Here is a 25,522-nt window from a genome sequence, read left to right as displayed (position 1 = left end):
AATGTTAATAATGCAAATGCCATCTTGAGGATTTATTGTCATAATAAACAAATACAGTACTTATGTACTGTATGTTGAATGTATATATTTGTCCGAGTTTTATTCATTTTTTTCTTAATGCATTGCCAAAATGTATATGATTGGGAAAAATTATCGGGAATGATTGGGAGCAAAAAAAAGCAATCGGATCGGGAAATATCGGGATCGGCAGATACTCAAACTAAAACGATCAGGATCGGATCGGGAGCAAAGAAACATGATCGGAACAACCCTAGGTACAGTTGTTGGTGTGAGATAAGAGGATGCAGAGAACAGGGTTAGATGGAGTTAACTGATTCGCTGTGATGACCCTTGAAGGGAAACCCAAAGGAACAGAACAATTAAAAAACAAACCTATATACAGTTGAACATGTAAAAATAATGCTATGCTACATTATATGCAACGTCACAGCACCATGCTGTTTCCTCTTCTATTTGTCCAATCATCCACCTGATGCTACTCGGAAGGTTTGGGTGGCACAGTGTGAATGCTGAACTTTTCCAACAACTTATTTGCAAGTGTTGCTCTTCAACCGAACCCTGGTCCTCTTGGTCTAGTGTGAAAGTGCCCCGAGTTAAATTGTAAGGCCAAGACATTTCTCTGTTTTTGTACTCCAAGAGTTGTGAGGAGTTAAAAATATTCCAAACATAGGGTGTAATTATGCCCCAGGGATATTGTAGGGATGCCCCCCTCTGGTGTCGATGGCTTCCCTGGAATGTAAGGAATTTCTTGAAATTCTCTTGGGACAAAGACTGAGTCAGTCTTGCTATGGCACTCAAGGGAGCAATCGTTAGGGTCCCCAAGGGATGATTGTGGCACGTCCAGGGCGGTTTCTGATTTGAAGATAGGGAGGGGGGTTGTCCAGCTATGTTCTGGACAGCCTTATGGTCTTGGTTAAAAAAGACAACCCCGCCTATTCATTAGAATCTGCTCAGTGCTGTGATGCATTGCCTGGTGAAAAAGAACAACCTTGTATTAATTATTTTTCTACAACTATGAGCTTGATTCATTCTTGCTGTATTTAGTCGCATGGCTGCAGTACACACAGTTAGTCATTGGATTTACTTAATTTATCAGGCGGAAGATTAAGATTGGACACTTAAGATGGCCTTCACATCAAATCTGTCTCCCAGTCCCCCACTGGGCGGCTTCTAATCTTGCGTATGGCCTGCGACTGGTTTCAGTACAGAGATCAGGACTTGCTCATAGGTTGTAGTAAGGGAATTATTATCGTTCAAATTGATTAAGTGCTTATCTGAATTATGCTCTGCTATCCGTCAGGGAGCACTTACAAAAGTCCTCCATTAGAGGAGAAGAGCGCTGTCAGAGAGTCACGTGTCCTTAATAATCAGGCTGTGGTAGCTCACACTCTCATGTCTGTTTTAATCAGACTGTAGTTTCTTTTCTGTCTTGTTTTGGTAGAATGGGATCAGTGTTCCAAGGGGATACCGGTGCAGTTAAAAAGGGGCCCCACATTAGCAACTGGAAGGGCAGAGACTGCTTACAATAGACTTTACTAAACCATGAATGAACTACCAGTCTGAAAACAGGTTACCATAGTAAGTCTAATCATCCTGTCCTTGCTCTGTTGTTGGTCTGTTTTTCTTTTGGTAGATCGGGAAGGTAGAGTGGGAGAGAGGACTCAATTTGCAGGACGGATGTGCTGAAGCGCTTTTGCTCAAAGAAAATGTATTATATTGTCTCCTGGGTGACGACGATGCCGCCTGCTTGGAGTTACTTGAACACGAATACAACTCAGCTCCCCAGAGCTGATGCCATATTGTTCTTCTTCAGATTCAGGCGGGGCACATTAGCTTTCAGTTAGGCTTCCCGCCTCATTTAGTAGACAATTTCAGGTCCTTGCACACATTGGACATGCAAACTCTCAAGAGAGTCGCCATGGAGACTGGCTATTGTCGCGTCACTGTGGTTTTGAAGCCCTTGAAAGCAGAAGTTGTGGTCTGGGTTCAGACACATTCGAGACTGTCACATTCCACAGAGTGAGCTACACAATCCTTTCAACTGACTACTATTGCTCAGCAATCACAGGACCAGAGCCTATCCTGTGTCAAGCGATTGACTGCATCTGCGTGTGGAATCATGTGGGCAGTGATTTACACTCAGTCCTGCTGTCTGTCCACTTCCCTAGTTGCCTCACCTCAGAGGTGAATCATGATGACGAATTTTTTGCAGTTTGCAAAAACCGAAGCAATCTAGGAAAGGCAATTCCTAAACAAGCTCGCTGGCTGTTGGACTGAATACAATGATTGTGCCTTGTATAGCCACGTTGGGAAAACCCTGCTGCAGCTTCCACAGACAAAAGAGCCCAAACACAGTTTTCAATTCATTCTATGAGCGTGTGCCGCACTGTCTAGACCAGTGGTGGCCAATCAATTTTCTCCAAATGGGGCGCGTGAGAAACTGGGGCTGTTGTGGACTGTCACACCAATAGGCGGAGTATGAATATGATTAGTATACAGTCCCTGACAAAAGTCTTGTCGCTTATCCGTTTTGTAGAAACAATTGCTAATAGCCTGACTTTTAATTATTCAATTGGTTTTAGAAATGGCTCATATGAAAGCCAAGATCCTCCAAAATGATGTTGAATGTACAAAAATATATTTGTTTCAGTGAAAAAAATGTATCATTTAATGAAGACATAAAGGTCAAATTTTGGCGAGACAAAAGTTTTGTCGCCTACAGAAAGTAGTGTGAAAATTGAACAAAAAATGTACTTCAAATTAGGGTTGTTTTTTGCTCCCGATCCGATCCCGATCGTTTTAGTTTGAGTATCTGCCGATCCCGATATTTCCCGATCCGATTGCTTTTTTTTGCTCCCGATTCAATTCCAATCATTCCTGATAATTTTTTCCAATCATATACATTTTGGCAATGCATTAAGAAAAAAATGAATAAAACTCGCACAAATATATACATTCAACATACAGTACATAAGTACTGTATTTGTTTATTATGACAATAAATCCTCAAGATGGCATTTACATTAATAACATTCTTTTTGTAAGAGGGATCCACGGATAGAAAGACTTGTGACTTTGTATATTGTGACAAAATATTGCCTTCTAGTGTATTTGTTGAGAAGTGGAACCATGACTGTGCGTAGTGCTACCAATTGATATATCTTCTCTGTGTTGGGAAATAACATCAGGTGTTAAGAAAAAGATAAATTGCTACCTTGCTTCCCCACATTGCTTCCCATGATATTTCAAATCGTAGGGAGAGGGATTGTAAGGCTTTAGCCAATTAAATAAAGGCTCTAAAGGCTGCCAAAATTCACTCTACTCATTTTACGCTGCCTTTTATCGCTCTACAAAGGGTAAAACGGCGCCATTACAGATTGAGCGCGACAATGCGTGAGTGGGTTGTGCAGCGAATGCATTAATTGCGTTAAATATTTTAACGTGATACATTTTTTAAAAATTTAATTACCGCCGTAATCGGGATAAATTTTATAACCCTACTTTAAGCCTAAACTAAAGACTCTGGCTGAGTGTAACATATTATGTCTGTAATGTTACAGTTAGATACAGTTAGAAAATGATTTAATTAAAAAAAAAAAAAAAAATTTGAAAATTGAAAATTTTACAAATTTTATTAAAACGAAAACATTAAGAGGGGTTTTAATATAACATTTCTATAACTTGTACTAACATTTTTCATAAAGAATTACAAGTCTTTCTATCCATGGATCACTTTAACAGAATGTTAATAATGTTAATGCCATCTTGTTGATTTAATGTTATAATAAACAAATAAGGTCCTTAAGTACCGCATGCTGAATATATATATATATCCATCTTGCGTCTTACCTTTCCATTCCAACAATAATTTACAGAAAAATATGGCATATTATATAGATGGTTTGAATTGCGATTAATTACGATTAATTAATTTTTAAGCTGTAATTAACTCGATTAAAATTTTTAATCGTTTGACAGCCCTAATATATATTAAAAAAAGGCATGGCCGATATTTTTTTGCCGATTACGATACTTTGAAAATGACGTGATCGGACCCGATCGGGACATCTCTACTTCAAATACAAAAATATGTTACATAACGTCATAAGTGAATTAAGTAGTGGTGCTGTGAGATCCAAATTTAATATTTTGTATGACTTCCATTGGGTTGGGCAAGGATTCATACAATTTATTGCTGAAGTCGTCAGGAACATCAAAGAAAGCAGTCTTGCATACCTCCCAGAGTTCATCAACATTCTTGGGTTTCGTCTTCCATGCTTCCTCTTTCATCCTACCCCAGACATGCTCAATGATTTTCGTGTCTGGTGACTGGGCTGGCCAGTCCTGGAGGAACTTTGATGTAGAGATTGAAGTATGCGATGGAGCACCATCCTGCTGCAGAATTTCTCCCTTTTTATTGTTAGGAATGTAAGAAGCAGCTAAGATTTGTTGATATTTCAGACTATTTATGTTGCCTTCCACCCTGCAGATCTCTCGCACACCCCCATACTGGATGTAACCCCAGACCATGATTTTGCCACCACCAAACTTTACTGTTTTCTGAGGGAATCTCAAATCCGTGGGGCCCCAGTAGGTCTCCTGCAATATTTGTGGCGACTGTGGTGTAATTCAATGGAAGATTCATCTGAAAAATCCACCTTTTGCCACTTTTCCAGTGTCCATCCTTTTGACAGGCTGTGGGCCTTGGCAAATGCCACACGTTTTTTTAATTGTCTGCTCCCTGAGAGATAAATAGTCTGAAATATCAACAAATCTTAGCTGCCTCTTACATGCCTAACCATAAAAAGGGACAAATTCTGCAGCAGGAAGGTGCTCCATCGCATACTTCAATCTCTACCTCAAAGTTCCTCAAGGCTATGAAGATCAGGAAAATCCAGGACTGGCCAGCCCAGTCACCAGACATGAACATCATTGAGCATGTCTGGGGTAGGATGAAAGAGGAAGCATGGAAGTCATCCAAGAATGTTGATGAACTCTGGGAGGCATGCAAGACTGCTTCTTTTTCCTGATGACTTCATCAATAAATTGTATGAATCCTTGCCGAAGCCCATGGAAGTCATACAAAATATTAAATTTGGATCTCACAGCACCACTACTTAATTCGCTTATGTTATGTAACATATTTTTGTATTTGAAGTACATTTTTTGTTCAATTTTCACACTACTTTCTGTAGGCGACAAAACTTTTGTCTTGCCAAAATTTGACCTTTATGTCTTCATTAAATGATTACCGGTAATCTTTTTTTTCAGTGAAACATTTATTTTTGTACATTCAACATCATTTGGGAGGGTCTTTGCTTTCATATGAGCCATTTCTGAAACCAATTGAATAATTAAAAGTCAGGTTATTAGCAATTGTTTCTACAAAATGGATAAGCGACAAGACTTTTGTCAGGGACTGTATACTTTATTTCATGATAAAAGTAATAAATTGCAGTTGTATGGTATCGAAATGACAGTTAAGTCATTCATTCTGTACCAAAGATTACTTTTTCTTTTGCTCACTACTTGGGTGACTGAGGCGATTTCAGAGCTATCAAGTCATTAATGGTAGATAGCCAGTGAACCTTGACTAGTTGACTTGACACTGCCATTGTTTGCACTTTGTGTACTTCCTGACTAGATGTTCACATGCCACCAAATGCAAAATTGCTGCATGCATTAGCCCCGCTGCAGGCTTTTAGTGCCTGGTTTCAGCTATGACGGGCAACTGGTAAGCTGCCACCGTGTTTGGTCCTTTAACGGGAAAGACTGTGACTCCAGTTTTCAGCAGTGTTTGATTTTTCATGTTTATTATTCATCTTGTGCTGCTTTACTTCAAATATATGGTCTAATTCAGTGGTTCTTAACCTAGGCTTGAGTGAAGGTCTAAGGTTAAGGTGAAGGTTAAGATATACAGGGCAGTATTTTCATTCACTGACTAAAGGCAAAGTGTTGTTTTAGACCGGTTTGCCTCCAATTTACAGGCTTTATTCCTTTGCTTTCAACTGCTAGCCCTCCATCTAATTGGAGTACAACGTGGTTTGCTCAGTGGAAGGTTGACTCCTCTTTGGTATGAGGAAGTATAACGGACCTACAGGCAGCATGGACTGCGCTATGAAAATAGTTTGTGATGCATGGATTCGATTGAAAATGTAGACATAAAGTGGTACCTCTACTTACGAACGTCTCTACATAAGGAATTTTCAGGTGAAGACATGCCTAAAACAGGAAGTATTGCCTCATGTTACAAGAGAAATTTCACGATACGAAAGGCAAAATACGCTATGGCTGGTACTCGAGCTCCCAGTTTACTGAACGTAATATACTTAAAGCTCCTCTACCATTGGCTATTACCTAGCATCTTCCTGGCATCCAATTGGCTAAGAGGGACCTCTACTGTATGTGTGTGTGTGTGTGTATCCCAGCGTCCTCTTCATTCATCCCCGTGTTCTGACAGCTTTACATGAGTTTATTAGCTTTAATTCTTTTTTCTTTTGTCAAGCACACCTCTCATTTTTTTTTATTGTTATTGTGCAATATTCTAATAGTAACATGTATTTGTTACATTTTTTGATGCAGTTTTCTGCTTTATAAAAGATTTATGTCTTAATTTTTTTTTTTTTTTTTTGGGAACAGATTAGGGCATTTATATGGAAAAGGTGTCTCTACTTATGGAATTTTCAGTTTACGAAACTACATCCAAAACCAATTAATTTTGTAGATAGAGGTACCGCTGTAATTACAAAAAAAGGAACAATGTTGTCAGGGAAAATTTTGAAAAGTTTTAACTCCAAGACAAGTGTTACCTGGATAGCTCGATTAGAGAAATGAATACGACCAACCAAAGATTGCCTGCTTCAAAGACTTTATAAACATGATATATCAAGGGCACAAAATGATGTTATTCAGTCAGGAGCTGTGATCACCCAGAAGTACAAAGAAGTACAATAGAGGCTGGACATTTATACTGTTGAAAGGGCGTTACCCAAGGATGCTTACTGTGAAACGATACCTATGAAAACGAAAGTGAAACGTAAGTATCAACTCTTGTGGTGTTCCCAAAAAAAAAACAGTAGGGGAAAAAAACCCTCAAGTTATGACCTTGAACACCGGCTCTGGCTAGAACGATGATGAGCTCAGTCTGATAAGCCAGTCGCCTATTGTATTCATTCAGGGCATATTGGAAAACACAGGAACATAACAGTCCATATTTGGGCATATTGTGATACAGTCTACAGTAGTCAAGGTTATGAGAAGGCACACTCAAACAGGTTAATATAACAATGATGCTCTATGCTACAATGTTCTCATGCAAGCATAACAAAAGCATACAAAATCTGATGTATAATGGTTGTGTTTTAAGCATGAATAAAATTCTCTCACAAACGTGAAATGAAATGTTTCACTACATTTAACAATGGGGAAAATCAACAGCAAAAAGCAAAAATATTTGCAGTAAATTGAAATTTGAAGAAATTTGAACGGAATTCACGTGGGTATCAGCTTGCTAGCTTAGCTATATTGGTTTTTGAATATGAAAAAAAAAACAAAAAAACACTGGTCTAATTGTAAGATTTTTAGTTTAAAAAATGACCTTTTGAAATTAATATATTCAATTAACTGGATTTTGCTGGACAAGCACCTTTCTGAAAGTTACACGAAATTTCCGGGTTCGCGGTGAGTCAGTAACAGGCACACTTTTGCAAAAAAAGACAATGTTTATTGATGACAATTGCAGAAATAATGATGTTTTTTGAGTACAATCCCACATAAAAGCAAGCAATACAGACATCAAATCAAGCATAACACGTGATAACAATAACGCTAGATCTAGATCGTCACTTCTAATATCCCTGCGCTACCGTCTAAGCACAAATATTTCTCTAATAATGCAAAGAACTCTTACCGTGACAAAAGGGCGGAGAGCCAGACGCCCCGATCAGAGTCAGAAGAGGAATAAAGCCAAGCAATTCGTACGTCATCCGTTGGCGGACTCTGATCGGGGCGTCTGGCTCTCCGCCCTTTTGTCACGGTAAGAGTTCTTTGCATTATTAGTAGGGCTGTCAAGCGATTAAAATTTTTAATCGAGTTAATTACAGCTTAAAAATTAATCGCAATTCAAACCATCTATAAAATATGCCATATTTTTCTGTAAATTATATATACTGTAAAATAAATTGTTGGAATGGAAAGATAAGACACAAGATGGATATATACATTCAACATACGGTACATAAGGACTGTATTTGTTTATTATAACAATAAATCAACAAGATGGCATTAACATTATTAACATTCTGTTAAAGCGATCCATGGATAGAAAGACTTGTAGTTCTTAAAAGATAAATGCTAGTACAAGTTATAGAAATTTAATATTAAAACCCCTCTTAATGTTTTTGTTTTAATAAAATTTGTAAAATTTTCAATCAAAAAATAAACTAGTGGCCTGCCATTGTTGATGTCAATAATTACTTACACAATGCTCATGGATGCTGAAGCCTATAAAATCAGTCGCAACCAAGCGCCAGCAGAGGGCGGCAAAACTCCATAAAACACAATTAACAAGTGGGCATTTCACGCTACAGTCATTTAAATCTGTCTGAGCGGGACATGTGCGTTAATTGCGTCAAATATTTTAACGTGATTAATTTTAAAAATTAATTACCGCCCGTTAACGCGACAATTTTGAGGAATTATTTGTGCTTAGACGGTAGCACGGGGATATTAGAAGTGACAATCTAGATCTAGCGTTATTGTTATCACGTGTTATGCTTGATTTGATGTCTGTATTGCTTGCTTTTATGTGGGATTGTACTCAATGAACATAATCAATTCTGGAATTGCCATAAATAAACATTGTCTATTTTGCAAAAGTGTGCCTGTTACTGACTCACCGCGAACCCGAAAATTTAGTCTAACACTGAACTAAAGCTGCACGTCACAGTTGTGTGGTCTTGTCATCTGGCATTTAAAAATGAGTGTGTGCAATGCTAAATTGATAGAGCGATCTGCCAAAAACAACCAGAAAAGTGCAGTCAAAATACAACGCTGCACTTTTTGCACTATGTGGCATTGACTAAATTGGTGTATGACTGGGAAACAACACAGTATTCAATGTTTACCTTGTGAGAAAGCGATTCAGCTTTTTCCTCGGTGGCTGCTATTGTTTCAATTTTATATGACGAGAGAAAAGGGAAACTGAGTGCTTGTGAGGTCAAAATCGCCTGACACGCCTCGTCTTTCCTTCCTATAGCATGTTTGTAGTTGTTCTTAAGAAGAAAATAATGGCACTTAAAAGATCAGTACTGCAAATGATGATTTGCATCAGTATTCAAATGTCTTAATCTCGGACAGGGGTCTTTTTGGGTGAATTTGTTATGTCAATTCCCTTTTCTGACCCTTGTGTGACTTTTCATTGTTAAGTTGACGCTCATTGTTTCTGATAATGGCTCCAGTGCAACCTTCCCTTGAGTGTTCACTTATTAATAGTTCACTTTGGAGAGGGGATGACTTGTGTGTTTTGGTAGCTGGCCCACTTTGTGTATTGTCTGTTAAGCTGTTATATTTTTCTGGCTTCTTTTTGACTTAGTCTTAATTTATCTGAACGTCGCCTCGTCCGTTGTGTGCATTTCTGTGCATTGTATTGGGAGTATGAAGTTCATCCTGCACACAGATGAATGCCTTTACTGTATTTAGGCGCATGCCGGGCTTCCGATGGAACTAAGCTGAAAGACCGGCTTGTGGCGGTTACATAAGTCGGCCTTGTTTTGTGCCATTGTGGCGCTTTCGTGAGCCAAACCCGAGCGTGGCCTCATTAACCAGCAGCCGCAAATGACAATTTGGTGAATTGATACTGCCATTGTGATGTGTTTTCTCATAGACTTCATTATATATTGACATGACATGGGGCGGAGGGCCAATCCGTAGGGGGCCTGTTTTAAAAAACTTCTAATATTTTCAAAAACCAAAGCTGCTACCGACCTAAAACTAAAACAGGCCATATATGAGTCTCCATGAGCAGCGGCATCAAAAAATTCAAAGTCGTTCCCTTATAAAATCCTGATTATTATTTTTTTTAAGTATAACAAAACAAAATGGCTATAAAATTTTCAGATTTTACACTAGATACACATTAATCACCTATATTTTCAGGATCAATAGCAATATTCAACATAGCTTATAAGTTTTTGCCCAAAATAGCGACTTAAATTTTTTTCATCAGCTAATAATTAACTCAATTTTCACATCAGAAACTTAATAATTGAGGAAAACATGCGGAATCAATTATAAATAATTTATAAATAGATCATTAATACATTTTATATGCAATCACAACTTATTATAGAATAGAATAGCCCTTTATTGTCATTATACAGTTGTATAGTTAGTTATATAGTTGTGGTTAATGAGGCTAGCGGCCGCCTGACGTAAACCCAGCTTTTCTGGTGAAAATTCTTGTGAATAAATGCTTCAATCTCCGAATTCTTCATAGATATGGATGTAAAACAGTCTCGACTCTTGGTTAAAAGCAAACAAACCGTGCAGTTAGCGTTTATTTTACGTAAATATGTTAAAATACAATGCTACTCTGTTAGCGACTGCGGCTAGCGGACGCCTGACACAAACAGAGCTTTTCTGGTGAAAATTCTTGTGAATAAATGCTTAAATCTCCGAATTCTTCATAGATATGGACGTAAAACAGTCTCGACTCTTGGTTAAAAGCAAAGAAACCGTGCGGTTAGCGTTTATTTTACGTAAATATGTTAAAGTACAATGCTACTCTGTTAGCGACTGCGGCTAGCGGACGCCTGACGCAAACAGAGCTTTTCTGGTGAAAATTATTGTAAATAAATGCTTAAATCCCTGAATTCTTCGTAGATATGGACGTAAATCAGTCTCGTTTCTTGGTTAAAAGCAAAGAAACCGTTAAGTTGTCCTTTATTTTACGTAAATATGTCGAAGTACAATGCTACTCTGTTAGTGACTCAGGCTAGCGGCCACCTGACGCAAACAGAGCTTTTCTGGTGAAAATTCTTGTGAATAAATGCTTAAATCCCCAAATTCTTCGTAGATGTGGACGTAAAACAGTCTCGATTCTTGGTTAAAAGCAAATAAACCGTGCATTTAACGTTTATTTTACGTAAATATGTCAAAGTACAATGCTACTCTGTTAGCGAATGAGGCTAGCAGCCGCCTGACGTAAACAGAGCTTTTTTGGTGAAACTTCTTATGAATAAATGCTTAAATACCCGAATTCTTTGTAGATATGAACGTAAAACAGTCTTGATTCTTGGTTAAAAGCAAAAAAAAACGTGCATTTAGCATTTATTTTACGTAAATATGTCGAAGTACAATGCTATTCCGTTAGTGAATCAGGCTAGTAGCCACCTGACATAAACAGAGCTTTTTTGGTGAAAATTCTTATGAATAAATGCTTAAATGCCCGAATTCTTTGTAGATATGGACGTAAAACGGTCTCGATTCTTGGCTAAAAGCAAAGAAACCGTGAAGTTAGCGTTTATTTTATGTAAATATGGCGAACTATAATGCCAATGCAGTAGCGGCTGATTTTTTCCCATTGATTTTTTTTTACAACGTTTAAAAATGCATGCATGGTACGAAAAATATAATAATTACCTTGAATCCTTGAACAAATCACTCCTGAGACAATTCTTCCTGTTTGTATGTGGTACAGCTTTCGTACTTCTTCAAAAATCCAAGCTTAAATCCGGCTTGGACATGAGCGTGTGCTGTCTTCAAATGACTATTACTAAATGAAGGTTAGCCCCCTATGGTAAGGCGTGACGCAAAGAATGATGAAGTGTCAGGTCAATAGAGTTTTGAAGTCTATGGTTGTCTCTGAGCAAGTAAAAGATGTAGAGTTTAAAAAGAAAATAGTTCTGGAACACTAAAACCACAAATCAAAACAAACATAGCAAATGATCGTTTGAACAAGGAGTGACCTCTATATCACTTCCTCTTTTTTGCAGTGGAAGGCGAAGGTGAGGGTCAAGGTCGCATTCTCCAGCGGTTTCCTGAGAAAGACTGGGAGGACAGCCCGTTCCCACAAGGCGTAGAGCTGGTAAGTGAACATTTGATGTACGTTCTTAAGTGCAATGGCCAGAGCAGGAAGCACGGCACATGGATCATTTTCCGTAGTTCCCAAGTTGTCAAACCGTGAAATGTTCAATTCCGGTTCCGTTTTATGCAAGTCACTTACTGTTTTTTCCCTCGTTTTTTCCTTCACGCAGTTCTGCCAGCCCAGCGGTTGGCAGCTAGTCCCCGAGCGGCAGCCCGCCTCCTTCTTCGTAGCAGTTTTGACTGACATCAACTCTGAGCGACACTACTGTGCCTGCTTCACCTTCTGGGAGTGCCAGGAAAACCCGCAGGTAATGCTTTGTCCCATGTGTGCCTAAACAATTTAAAGCAATTTAACATTTTTAATACAATTATCTTGGCGTTTAGTTGCAGAAGGCGCGGGCCGGTGAAGTGGATGAAGTGGACGAGGAGCCGACTATCATCCGACCAGCTCAGGTCTTTGCCCCTAAGAGTCTGGTGCTGGTGTCTCGGTTGGACTACACTGATGTTTTCAGGGTAGGATGCATTTAATCACAGCTTAAAAAGATAAGGGTTGTTTGTAGGGGTGTGACAAAATATCGAAATGGTGATATATCATGATTAGGCTTGTCGCGATAACACATTTTAGTGTGCGATAATTTATCTCATAAATTATTGCGATATTATTTAGAGCTGGGAATCTTTGCGCACCTAACGATTCGATTACGATTCAGAGGCACCGATTCGATTATAAATCGATTATTGATGCACCCCACCACACTTTTAATGTTTTGTACCCTAGTTCCAAAATTGTTCAGAAATCCTCTCAGGCTAAACCAAACTATTTTAGTATCAAGTTAACAGTTAAAAACAGTAAATAAAATACTCAAGTCCCCATTCTGTATCAAAAAATTAATTTAATGTTGTGAATCAACCGTTAAAGTTGTTAAAATTGTTCCCGTTATTCCATAATTTCCCATCTGTCTACTTTCGACATGTCAAAGTTTTAAAACTGTTTCATCATTTAAAGATAGATTCAAGTCAAGATTTTGCCGATTTAGGGATATTTTTGATAAAAAGTAATTAGGTTCGCTACAACAGAGCCTTCTAGAGAAGTCTACTGCTTTAAGATGGCGGCAAGTCTGTCATTTCGCATCTAGTTCTTTGGATATGTTCCAACACTGTCGTTACTGTCATTTCACATCTAGTTCTACAATATGTGATATCTACCATAGCCATATGTTGCCGTATGTGTGTAGCAACTACCAACCAGTCGCTGTTTGTAGCGGCTGTCGGCCACAGCCAGGTATGATTTTTTGTTTTTGTTTTTTTGTTTTTAATTCAGCGGCATGAGTTGAACAAGATAATTACTGTCGGTCCGTTCCTCATTGCGTCCCGAAGACCGCGGCGTCCCGAAGACCGCGCTGACTGTGTTTTATTTCCGCTTTACCTGGTATAATTCAAAATCGGAATTTAGATGTTTATGAATCGTTCTCGAATCTTCCACGGCCGAATCGCGAATAATCTATGAATCGGAAATTTTGCACGCCTCTAATAATATTGCCCCCACCCCCCAATTCAAAATAACACAGTGAAAATACAGTATATATTAATAGATCAGGTACACCCATTTAAACGCGATAAGAAATCACAACTAAAAAAAATAGACCATGCCTCTTAAGCAAAAGACAACAATATTAATACCGCACAGAAACACAGAATAAATAAAATGTGTTTTTCAAAAAAAAAAAAAAAAAATACAATTGCAGATTATAATTTAAGCATTTAGGCAAATGAAAACTTTCCCCCTCATAGCTTCTGCAATGGTGTTCCATAGGGATGCAACGATACAGTTAATTCACTGTCGGTACGATTTTCGATACGGGAGACACGATTTTCGATCTAATTCAATACATTTAATGCTCTGGAAAAAAAAGTAATAACTGCATTTTTTTTGTGTGTGTGCAAGCGAGCAAAATTTAAATTTCCATCATATAAACATGCATTTTATTGCATAATATCTATGTGCTTACTTCTTACTGATCTGAAGAAATTTAGTATAAAAGTGCTGAGAACAATCTTTACTGTTTGTAAAGTGAGGCGGGGCACACTGTTGACTGCTACAGCTCTCTTACCAGCTAGGCTTACTACATGAGCTAGACATCCTATTTGTGGTCTGAATCCATCTGTGTCACGTACTGAATTAACAATATTTGCAGCAATATCTATAGTCACTGGTATGGATTAGGGGTGCACGATATTCATTTTTTGAAACCGATACCGATATCGATAACTTCCTGCTCCTTAAGGCCGACACCGATACGATAACCGATAATATATATACAGTGGGGAGAACAACTATTTGATACACTGCCGATTTTGCTGGTTTTCCTACTTGCAAAGGATGAAGAGGTCTGTAATTTGTATAAGTTCTCTTCAACTGTGAGGGACGGAATCTACAAAAAAACAGAAAATCACGTTTTTAATTGGATGAAATAAGTATTTGAATCCATCAAAAAAACTTAATATTTGGTACAGAAACCTTTGTTTGCTATTACAGATACCAAACGTTTCCTGTAGTCCTTGACAAGGTTTGCACACACTGCAGCAGGGATTTTGGCCCACTCCTCCATGCAGATCTTCTCCAGAGCCTTCAGGTTTCGGGGCTGCTGCCGGGCAACACGGACTTTCAGCTCCCTCCATAGATTTTCTATCGGGTTCAGATCTGGTGACTGGCTAAGGCCACTCCAGGACCTTAAGATGCTTCTTACGGAGCCACTCTTTATTTGGGTCGTCGTCATGCTGGAAGACCCAGCCACGACCCATCTTCAGGTCTCTCACTGAAGGAAGGAGGTTGTCAGCCAAGAAATGGCGATACATAGCCCCATCCATCCTCCCCTCAATACGGTGCAGTCGTCCTGTACCCTTGGCAGAGAAGCAGCCCCAAAAAAATGATGTTTCCTCCTCCATGTTTCACGGTTGGGATGGTGTTCTTGGAGTTGTACTTATCCTTCTTTTTCCTCCAAACACGACGAGCCGAGTTTAGACCAAAAAGTTCAATTTTGGTCCCATCAGACCACATGACCTTCTCCCATTGCTCCTCTGGATCATCCAGGTGGTCAGTGGCAGACTTCAGACGTGTCTGGACATGCACTGGCTTCAGCAGCGGAACCTTGCGTGCGCTGTAGGATTTTAATCCATGACGGCGTAATGTGTTTCCGATGGTTTTCATCGAGACTGTGGTTCCAGCTCTCTTCAGGTCATTGACCAGGTCCTGCCGTGTAGTTCTGGGCTGATCCCTCACCTTCCTCATGATCAGTGATGCCCCACTAGGTGAGATCTTGCATGGAGCCCCAAAACGAGGCAGATTGACCGTCAACTTGAACTTCCTCCATTTTCTAATAATCGCTCCCAACAGTTGTTACCTTCTCACCAAGCTGCTTGCTTATTTTCCTGTAGCCCATCACAGCCTTGTGCAGGTCTATTATTTTATCCCTGATGTCCTTACACAGCTCTTTCGTCTTGGCCATTGTGGAGAGGTTGGAGTTTGTTTGTTTGAGCATGTGAACAGGTGTCTTTTATACAGGTAACAAGTTCAAACATGTGCAGTTACTTCTGGTAATGAGTGGAGAACAGGAAGGGTTCTTAAAAATGAACTAAGAGCCGAAATATTTATTAGTTGGTTATGTATCAATTACTTATTTCATGCAGTAAAATACAAATTTATTATTTAAAAATTATACAATGTGATTTTCTAGATTTTTGTATTAGATTCCGTCCCTCACAGTTGAAGAGAACTTATGATACAAATTACAGACCTCTACATGGCTTGCAAGTGGGAAAACCAGCAAAATTGGCAGTGTATCAAATACTTGTTCTCCCCACTGTATTTCCTCCACACCCTTCTCACCTTTTTAACCCCTGACCCATTTTCATGCCTGAACCAAACATGTTTGAAAACACACAGGCTTCCACGGGTGTCCTAATTTTCATTTTTTATTTTTATTTTTTAAAACCTGTCCTGTTCAGCTGTTTGACACGGAGAATGGAAGTCTAAGTGTCCGGATGGCCTGAACAGTTTTAATGTTTCATATTGAGAGTATGACATACTCCCATTGTGATCATTCAACATACCTCATTAATTATGACAATGCAGTGAACAGGAAGGGGTTATGGGGCAACAGAAGAAAAGAAGAGAAACACAAGAAAAGAAAGAAAATAAACACAAACAAAAACAATAAATACACTGAGCACCTACACTAACTATGAATATGTTGGTGCTATCGTGAGCTAGCTGTATTTCAGGTTGCCACCATGTGCGGGGGCCTGTTGACCAGGGAAAGAAGGGGAGGGGGATGGGGGAGTCTATAACCTTAGTGATTGGGAGGGGTGGAGTGTACACAAATCAGCTCTGTGATCTAGAAACCAGTAACAATGTGAATCCCTTGTGAGTGTAGGCCCGTTGGCAACCGACCCTACATCGCCCCATCGCCAATCCCGGCACCGGGATGTTGTTCTGTCTAAACTGGAAGTCCGTGGCAGAAAATGTCAAAGATGGTGCCGCTCATGTTTCGCTTCTGAAACTTGTCTATACCTCTTTTAATAAGAATAGCTCAGTCATTTTAGTAACGCGGAGTGACCATTTCAAACACTTTGTGTTCTTTTGGCATTGGTTCATGGTCATAAAAACCTTGAACTCAATCAACTACACTCAATTTTATTTGCAGAACACTGTACAGACTGTACTCTTTCCTTGACCAGTGTCTTATTTGTACATCCCTCCTTTGTTCTCTGAGCAGAACTGTCTAGCATTGGTCTACACCGTCCATGTTGATGGCCTGACAGTCCCCTTGGAGACAGTCATCGGAAATCTGCTCACTTGCGTCATCCCCATCGCTGGAGGCTCCCAGGTAACTACTGAATCTCCGTTTTTCTGCCAAGTCCAAATGATTACAAATGAAATATGATCACCATTCCTATCGTAACACCAAAAAGAACCCTTCAGAAAATGCACGTTAATCTACCATTTACAAACAAGACCTTCTATGAGCTGAGATTATTAAGACTAATTCCAGGGAGCATGGAGCCTATTTGAGGATATTGGGTTTGTGTTCTAACCCAATGTGTCATCTCTGTGCTTCCCCAATTGTGCACCGGTTCCTCTGTGTTACAGATAATTGAGTCCCCAGTTTGTAGTTTAGACATGGTCCCTCAGGTGCCGGCCTGTGACTGGCTGCTGGCCTGTCTCCAGGTAACATCGAACGCCCAAGCTCCCTACCTACCACTCAGTGATTCTTTTCAAATCAGACTTTCTTTAAGGAATGTATCAAATTGTCTGTAAATAATGCCACTAAAGCTTTTTTGTGTTTGTTTTGAGATCAAACCATGTCCGCAGAATGTTGATTCTTGTCTGTTTTGCCTTTTTTGTGATTTTTAACCAGTGGCTTTCAGTGTTCACACATTCATGTACTGTATACATTTCACACACATAAAAAAAAAAAAAAAAATTAAAAAAAAAAAGCACCGCATGCTGTAACGTCAGCCAGACCAGTCCGAGTTCACTTGCTAGCTGACCATATGGAATGGCAGATGGCTTCCGACCGGGCCATCTGAATGGACGAATCAGATGTAATTAGTCTTAACACACTGACTGCACATGTAAAAACTTTAACATATGGCCGCAAAAGGCCTCAACTCATTATCCGATGCTTATTTTGTGAGACATATTCAGACTAGAGGTACAAATGACTTATACAGTGGTGCAAATAAGTATTTAGTCAACCACTAATTGTGCAAGTTCTCCCACTTGAAAATATTAGAGACGCCTCTAATTGTCAACATGGGTAAACCTCAACCATGAGAGACAGAATGTGGAAAAAAAACCCAGAAAATCGTTTGATTTTTAAAGAAGTTATTTACAAATCATGGTCGAAAATAAGTGGTCAATACCAAAAGTTCATCACAATACTTTGTTATGTACCCTTTGTTGGCAATAACGGAGGCCAAACGTTTTCTGTAACTCTTCACAAGCTTTTCACACACTGTTGCTGGTATTTTGGCCCATTCCTCCATGCAGATCTCCTCTGGAGCGGTGATGTTTTGGGGCTGTCGTTGGGCAACACGGACTTTCAATTCCCTCCACAGATTTTTTATGGGGTTGAGATCTGGAGACTGGCTCGACCACTCCAAGACCTTGAAATGCTTCTTACGAATCCAATTTGTTGCCCTGGCTGTGTGTGGGATCATTGTCATGCTGAAAGACCCAGCCACGTCTCATCTTCAATGCCCTTGCTGATGGAAGGAGATTTTCACTCAAAATCTCTTGATACATGGCCCCATTTATTCTTTCCTTTCAACAGATCAGTCGTCATGGTCACTGTGCAGAAAAACAGCCCCAAAGCATGATGTTTCCACCCCCATGCTTCACAGTGGGTATGGTGTTCTTCGGATGCAATTGAGTATTCTTTCTCCTCCAAACACGAGAACCTGTGTTTTTACCAAAAAGTTCTATTTTGGTTTCATCTGACCATAACACATTCTCCCAGTCCTCTTCTGGATCATCCAAATGCTCTGTAGCGAACCGCAGACGGGCCTGGACGTGCACTTTCTTCAGCAGGGGGACACGTCTGGCAGTGCAGGATTTGAGTCCCTGGCGGCGCATTGTGTTACTGATAGTAGCCTTTGTTACTGTGGTCCCAGCTCTCTGTAGGTCAGGGGTCCCCAACGGACCGGTGTTCTGACAAATTTTGCAACCCATCAAAAATTGCAACGATGCGGTTCTGCACATGTGCGTAACGTTAAACATAGCCGCAAAATGCGCAAATGCAGCGATTCCAAAGTAAACACTACAAACTTTCTTGAAAGAACGTAATATTAACTTACGTTTGATCATGGAAGGACTTGTAGAAAAGTTTTCCTCAGATTCAACCTGCCATGTAAGCTGCACACAACAGCTGCACACCGCGCTCACCATTAACGACTTCGCCTTGTCGTTAAACATTAATTAATAAGCCCGCTTCACAAAGATACGATGTTGGAAATTGTAGCAAGGTTTTCAATGCTCTTGTCGCGATGTCAGGATATTCCAGAATGACTTTAATCCAGAACCTCGGTAGAGTTGTTGTCTCAAATGTACGTTTAATAAGGTCGCCGTCATTTGCCATCTCTGTTTATTCACAAACGGGTCACGAATCCACTCCTTCGCAGTTCGTGGGTCTTCGAAGTTGTAGGCTCGTCAGGTGCCTTTTTCACCGTAAAAATATCCTTTTCGCCGTAAAAACATCTCCAAAGATGTCTGTTTTCCAGTTATCTTCGCTCGTGTGGGGGCTAATTATTTCCGGGAACAAATGTGCTGCGCCCGCGGCCTAGTAATACTTTATTATCGAGGACAAGCGCACATATATATGTTATATATACAAACAAGATGTACTGCTAGCAGTCCAATCAATGGACTTCTATGACAACATTGTAATCCATCCCGTAGTATTATATCTAGAGTAGACAGAGATATTGGTGTGTTAAGCAGGGGCACAGGGTTAATTCGGCCAGAATGCGGTCGTTATTAAATTATTATTTCTGTGCAGCCCGGTAGCAAATGTGGCACAGACCGGTACCGGTCCGCGGCCCGGCAGATGGGGACCCCTGCTGTAGGTGATTCACTAGGTCCCTTCCGAGTGGTTCTGGGATTTTTGCTCACCGCTCTTGTTATCATTTTGACGCCATGAGGTGAGCTTTTGCATGGAGCCCCAGATTGAGGGAGATTATCAGTGGTCTTGTATGTCTTCCATTTTCTAATAATTGCTCCCACAGTTGATTTCTTTACACCAAGCAGTTTACCTATTGTCTTCACAGGCTGGTGCAGGTTTACAATTTTGTCTCTGGTGTCCTTTGACAGCTCTTTGGTCTTGGCCATAGTGGAGTTTGGAGTGTGACTGACTGGGGTTGTGGACAGGTGTCTTTTATACCGATAATGAGTTAAAACAGGTGCCATTAATACAGGTAACAAGTGGAGCCTCGTTAGACCTCGTTAGACCTCGTTAGAAGAAGTCAGACCTCTTTGACAGCCCGAAATCTTGCTTGTTTGTAGGTGACCAAATACTTATTTTCCACTCGAATTTGGAAATAAATTCTTTAAAAATCAAACAATGTGATTTTCTGTTTTTTTTTTTTTTTCTCCCCCACATTCTGTCTCTCATGGTTGAGGTTTACCTATGCTGACAATAACAGGCCTCTAATCTTTTCAAGACGAAGAACTTGCACAATTGGTGTTTGACTAAATACTTATTTGCCCCACTATATCTGCTTCACTTTTCTCTTAAGAGGCTGCTTCGTGTTCTATTTTGTTTTGGGTTATCTCTGTCATATTCCCATCACTTTGAGCTAATTCTGAATCCGCGTGGTCGGTTCTAATCTGTCTATTTTTCTGTGGGTTACTTTTTGTGTGACTCTGCCGGGTTGCTCGCGTAGCCGGGCCAGGAGGAGAGAGGGGACAGTTGGGTACGCCTGCTTGACTTCATTCACCTGAAAGCACCTATTTCCCTTTAGAAATGAGGCCCACTCATAACCCTTTGGCAACAATCAATATGTGATCAACAGCTGATTGTTTTTCATTACTTTCAAATCCTTTGTTGTAAACTGACAAGATAATTTGAATTTATATAAATCCCAGAATGAAAGACGAGGATATTTCATTTACCATTACATAGTCCACAAATATATGCCAATTGTTTATTGCAGCTTTGTTTTTCTATTTTTTTTTTTCAACTTGCTGTAGGTCGAAAGGTGGTTTGCATTCAGTATTCTTCCTGATCAGTTGTGAGATCACATAATTGCTTGGCTAAACGCTTGCCTTTTGTTTGTTTTTTTCAGCTATGGCTGTTCTTGCATCATGTTGTAATAATTGCCATTTCAGAATCACTGCAATTATACACTGCTGCGAGCAGCATACAACACAAATGGGCCTTTTTCAAGTTTTTCACATACTTTCCTTCGCCGAATACTCTTGTCACGCAGTCGGCCGTTTATGACCACATTTTCGTCTGACCTATCCGTTGTAAAGTTGATTTAGATCAAAGTAAAAGTCACTCATGAAGCCAAGTTTCCACCAAGTGGTACGGTTTATGTGATTTGCTGCGGCATGGTTTAGAACTCGGATTTGAGTATTCTTTTCTTGCCAATCGGTGGTAAACATTATTTCATCCTACCACAACTGTAATATTCATTAGAGTCAAGGAAAAAGGACATTTTCCATTGTGCAAAGAGACAACTGTACAGCTAGGAAAACATTTTCTTCATATTCTTTGTCACTTGTTCTGCAATTTTAGAGTAAGAGAAAACAAATGTCATCATAGCTTTACCAAGAAAGATAGAAAAGTCACGTTTCTGGTCTAACTTTTTGAAACATTATTTTACCAGGATGAAATGATTGAAGTGATGAAATACAGTGCTGGTCAAAAGTATTGGCACCCCTGCATTTCTGTGAGATAATGCTCAATTTCTCCCAGAAAATGATTGCAATTACAAACGCTTTGGTAGTAATTTCCTCATTTATTTTGCTTGCAATGAAAAAAACACGAGAGAATGGAAAAAAACAATACATCATTACCATTTTACACAAAACTCCCAAAACAGGTCGGACAAGAGTATTGGCCCCCTCGAAAAATCATGTGATGCTTCTCTTAATTTGTGTAATTAACAGCACCTGTTACTTTCCTGTGGCACATAACCGGTTGTGGCAATAACTAAATCACACTTGCAGCCAGTTAAAATGGATTAAAGTTGACTCAACCGCTGTCCTGTGTCCTTGTGTGTACCACATTGAGCATGGAGAAAGAAAGAAGACCAAAGAACTGTCTGAGGACTTGAGAAGCAAAATTTTGTGGAAGCATGGGCAATCTCCAAAGACCTGAATGTTCCTGTGTCTACCGTGCGCAGTGTCATCAATAATGGCGTACCGCACGCATGCTATTTTTAGACCGTGACGTCGCATCGTAAAGCGGAAGTAAAGCCGAAGTGGGACATTATAGACCCGCCCTCGCATAGGAACAACGTAATTTGTCCCAATTTTCTCCGGTAATCTTTCAAAAACGAACATGTCAATCACGCATTGCTTTTTTGGAACTTGTAGAAACGACTCTAGACATTACGACACATAGGTAATGTGTCTTCATACGTTTCCGGAAACCAAAAACTCGGGAGGAAAAAATGTGAAGACCGAATCAACTTGCACGGACTTTTAACACTAACTCGGTGAATCCATTCACATTTCATATGCAGTAAACATTTTGTTGGGTTGCCATGGTCTTTCAGAGGACAAAGAGGTAAGCCATTTTTATATTTTTAACTTATTTTTTTAGCGTAACGTTATGCCGTACTGCTTCTGTCTGACAATGAATGACCTGAAAAGAATTACAATGGTATCTGACTCCCACTGTTACCGTTTCTGTTATATATATATATATAAAAAAAAACAACTTTAGTAAGGGGGAAGTGTAAATACATTATAAAATTAAGATTTGTTATCAATGAAAAAATTAAGTTTTCATTGGCTGTCACTGAGTAGCATTTGCGATCGCTACACAAAGCTAACTAAATTACCCCCAAGAACAGTAAGAGACGTAAGACAACCAGAGGATATACAAGAAAGACAGGGCTGATGGTAAAGGATAGCTTGTTGAAACAGGAGAATGTCATTGTCAGTCGCGTCGATAAAAAAGCTAAGGCTATGCTTAGGTCGGCTCGTTTTCCCCCCCGTCTTTTTCAGCCTTCGACACTCAAGCCATCTCTTTAACTGAACATTTTAATGTTCTTCCACATCTTTGCCACTGAATTTGGCACCAGGCACATCATTTTCGGAGAGAATTGGTAGATTTAGCTCTGTAAACATCTCCTTCGTACACGATTTCCCTTCATTTCCTATTAGGGACAACCAGTGGCTTGTCCCTACTTAGCAACAGTAGCTAATGTCATGAATATTAATGAACGGAAGTGACGTGTTGCTTGCGGTACGCCATTGTAAAGCCCATGGCACTGTGGCTAACCTCTCTATATGTGGACGGAGAAGAAAATTGACAAGGGATTTCAACGAAAGATTGCGCGGATGGTGGATAAAGAACTTCGACTAACATCCAAACAAGTTCAAGCTTTCCCGCAGTCCAAGGGTACAACAGTGTCAACCCATACTATCTGTCGGCGTCTGAATGAAAAGGGACTCTATGGTAGGATAACCAGGAAGTCCCCACTTCTGACCCAGAGACACAAAAAAGTCAAGTTTGCCAAAACCTATCTGAGAAAGCCAAAAAACGTTTTGGAAGAATTTTGTTTGGTCAAAAGATACAAAAGTAGAGCTTTATGGGAAAAGGCATCAACATAGAGTTTACAGGGGAAAAAAAACAGGCCTTCAAAGAAAAGAACATGGTCCCCACAGGCAAACTTAGCGGAGGTTCCCTGATGTTTTGGGGTTGCTTTGCTGCCTCTGGCACTGGAATGCTTGACCGTGTGCATGGCATTATGAAGTCAGAAGACTACCAACAAATTTTGCAGCATAATGTAGGGCCCAGTGTGAGAAAGCTGGGTCTTCCTTAGAGGTCATGGGTCTTCCAGCAGGACAATGACACAAAACACACTTCAAAAAGCACTAGAAAATGGCTTTTCAGAGAAAGTACTGGAGACTGGCCAGCAATGAGTCCAGACCTAAATCCTATTGAACACCTGTGGAGAGATCTGAAAATGGCATTTTGGAGAAGGCACCCTTCATGTCTCAGAGACCTGGAGCAATTGGCCAAAGAAGAATAGTCTAAAATTTCAGCAGAGCATTGTAAGAAACTTATTGATGGATACCGGAAGCGATGGTTCGTCTGGATGTTCATCAATCGACAATCAGAGAATGTGTGTACAAATGGAGAGAGTTTGGCACTGTTGTTTCTCTCCCAAGGAGTGGCCGTCCACCAAAGATCCGCCAAGAGTTCAGCGCAGAATACCCAGAGAGGTAAAAAAGAACCCTAGTGTGTCTGCGAAAGACTTAGAGAAATCACTGGCACAGTCCAATATCTCTGTGCACACATAAACTATATGTAAAACCATGGCCAAGAATGGTGTTCATGGGGTGTTTGAATTTCAGAGACCTGGAGTAGTTGGCCAAAGAAGAACGGTTTAAATTTCTAGCAGTACATTGTAAGAAACTCATTGATGGATACCGGGAGCGGTTGTTCGCAGTTATTCTGTCAAGGTGCCAATACTTTTGTCTGGCCCATTTTTGGAGTTTTGTGTAAAATGATAATGATTTTTTTTTTTTTTTCATTAAAGCATTTGTAACTGCAATCCTTTTCTGGGAGAAATTGAGCATTATCTGACAGAATTGCAGGGGTGCCAATACTTTTGGCCAGCAGTGTATATCTTCAATGGTATTTTTAATGTATTCACTCGACATTTTACATACAAACTAGGGCTGTTAAACGATTAAAATTTTTAATCGAATTAATTACAGCTTAAAAATTAATTAATCGTAATTAATCGCAATTCAAACCATCTATAAAATATGCCATATCTTTCTGTAAATTGTTGTTGGAATGGAAAGATAAGACACAAGACGGATATATACATTCAACATACGGTACATAAGTACTGTATTTGTTTACTGTAACAATAAATCAACAAGATGGCATTAACATTATTAACATTCTCTTAAAGCGATCCATGGATAGAAAGACTTGTAGTTCTTAAAAGATAAATGTTAGTCCAAGTTATAGAAATGTTATATTAAAACCCCGCTTTATGTTTTTGTTTTATTAAAAATTGTAAAATTTTCAATCAAAAAATAAACTAGTAGCTCGCCATTGTTGATGTCAATAATTACACCATGCTCACTCATTGTAAAATAAAATAATTTGGATCCAAGCGCCAGCAGAGGGCGCCAAACACAAAAAAAACAAGTAACAAGCGGACATTACACTGCTGTCATTTTAATCTGAGCGGGGCATGTGCGTTAATTGCGTCAAATATTTTAACGTGATTATTTTAAAAAATTAATTACCGCCCGTTAACACGATCATTTTGACAGCCCTAATACAACCATTTGAAAGGCCAGCACAATTGAATTCACATTCACATTTATGAATCCAAATTCCAATATTCCAATTTATTGGGATTGAGTTTTCAATAATTTTGCGCACACGCTGTCTGTTATCCAGCTTCCATGCTAATCGATGTGCTTTGCCTAATTTATTCCTATTCAAGTGCAAATTATTTATCTCGAATTAACTAGACTATTAGAAGTACACTAGGCTGTTTGAGAAATAATAGTAAGTCCCACATTCGTTGGGTTATGGTCCCAAATAATTCATCCTTGCGCATTAAACCGTATCATGATGACAATGGAAAACAGAGCAGTACACTTTCCATATGAGTGGGCTATCTGCCATAAAGATCCCGATACGGTGGATCT

General features: G+C 39.6%; 1 protein-coding gene across 3 annotated transcripts in view; it reads left to right on the top strand.

Annotated features, from left to right (window-relative positions):
• sbf1 (SET binding factor 1) overlaps positions 1–25,522 on the top strand; it is a 94,490-nt gene that overhangs the window by 20,662 nt on the left and 48,306 nt on the right. For 2 of the 3 annotated variants that reach the window (XM_057854342.1, XM_057854340.1), the window contains exons 2-6: positions 12,015–12,106; positions 12,276–12,413; positions 12,490–12,618; positions 16,881–16,991; positions 20,548–20,577. In XM_057854342.1, the coding sequence (XP_057710325.1) occupies positions 12,015–12,106; positions 12,276–12,413; positions 12,490–12,618; positions 16,881–16,991; positions 20,548–20,577 (500 nt within the window). The remainder of the gene's footprint in view (positions 1–12,014; positions 12,107–12,275; positions 12,414–12,489; positions 12,619–16,880; positions 16,992–20,547; positions 20,578–25,522) is intronic. The other variant, XM_057854341.1, reaches the window with a different exon arrangement.

This window comes from Corythoichthys intestinalis, chromosome 13 (assembly GCF_030265065.1).
Source record: "Corythoichthys intestinalis isolate RoL2023-P3 chromosome 13, ASM3026506v1, whole genome shotgun sequence".
NCBI lineage: Eukaryota > Metazoa > Chordata > Actinopteri > Syngnathiformes > Syngnathidae > Corythoichthys > Corythoichthys intestinalis.
The sequence above is the reverse complement of the archived record's forward strand: the minus strand, read 5'-3'. Positions and strand labels throughout refer to the sequence as shown.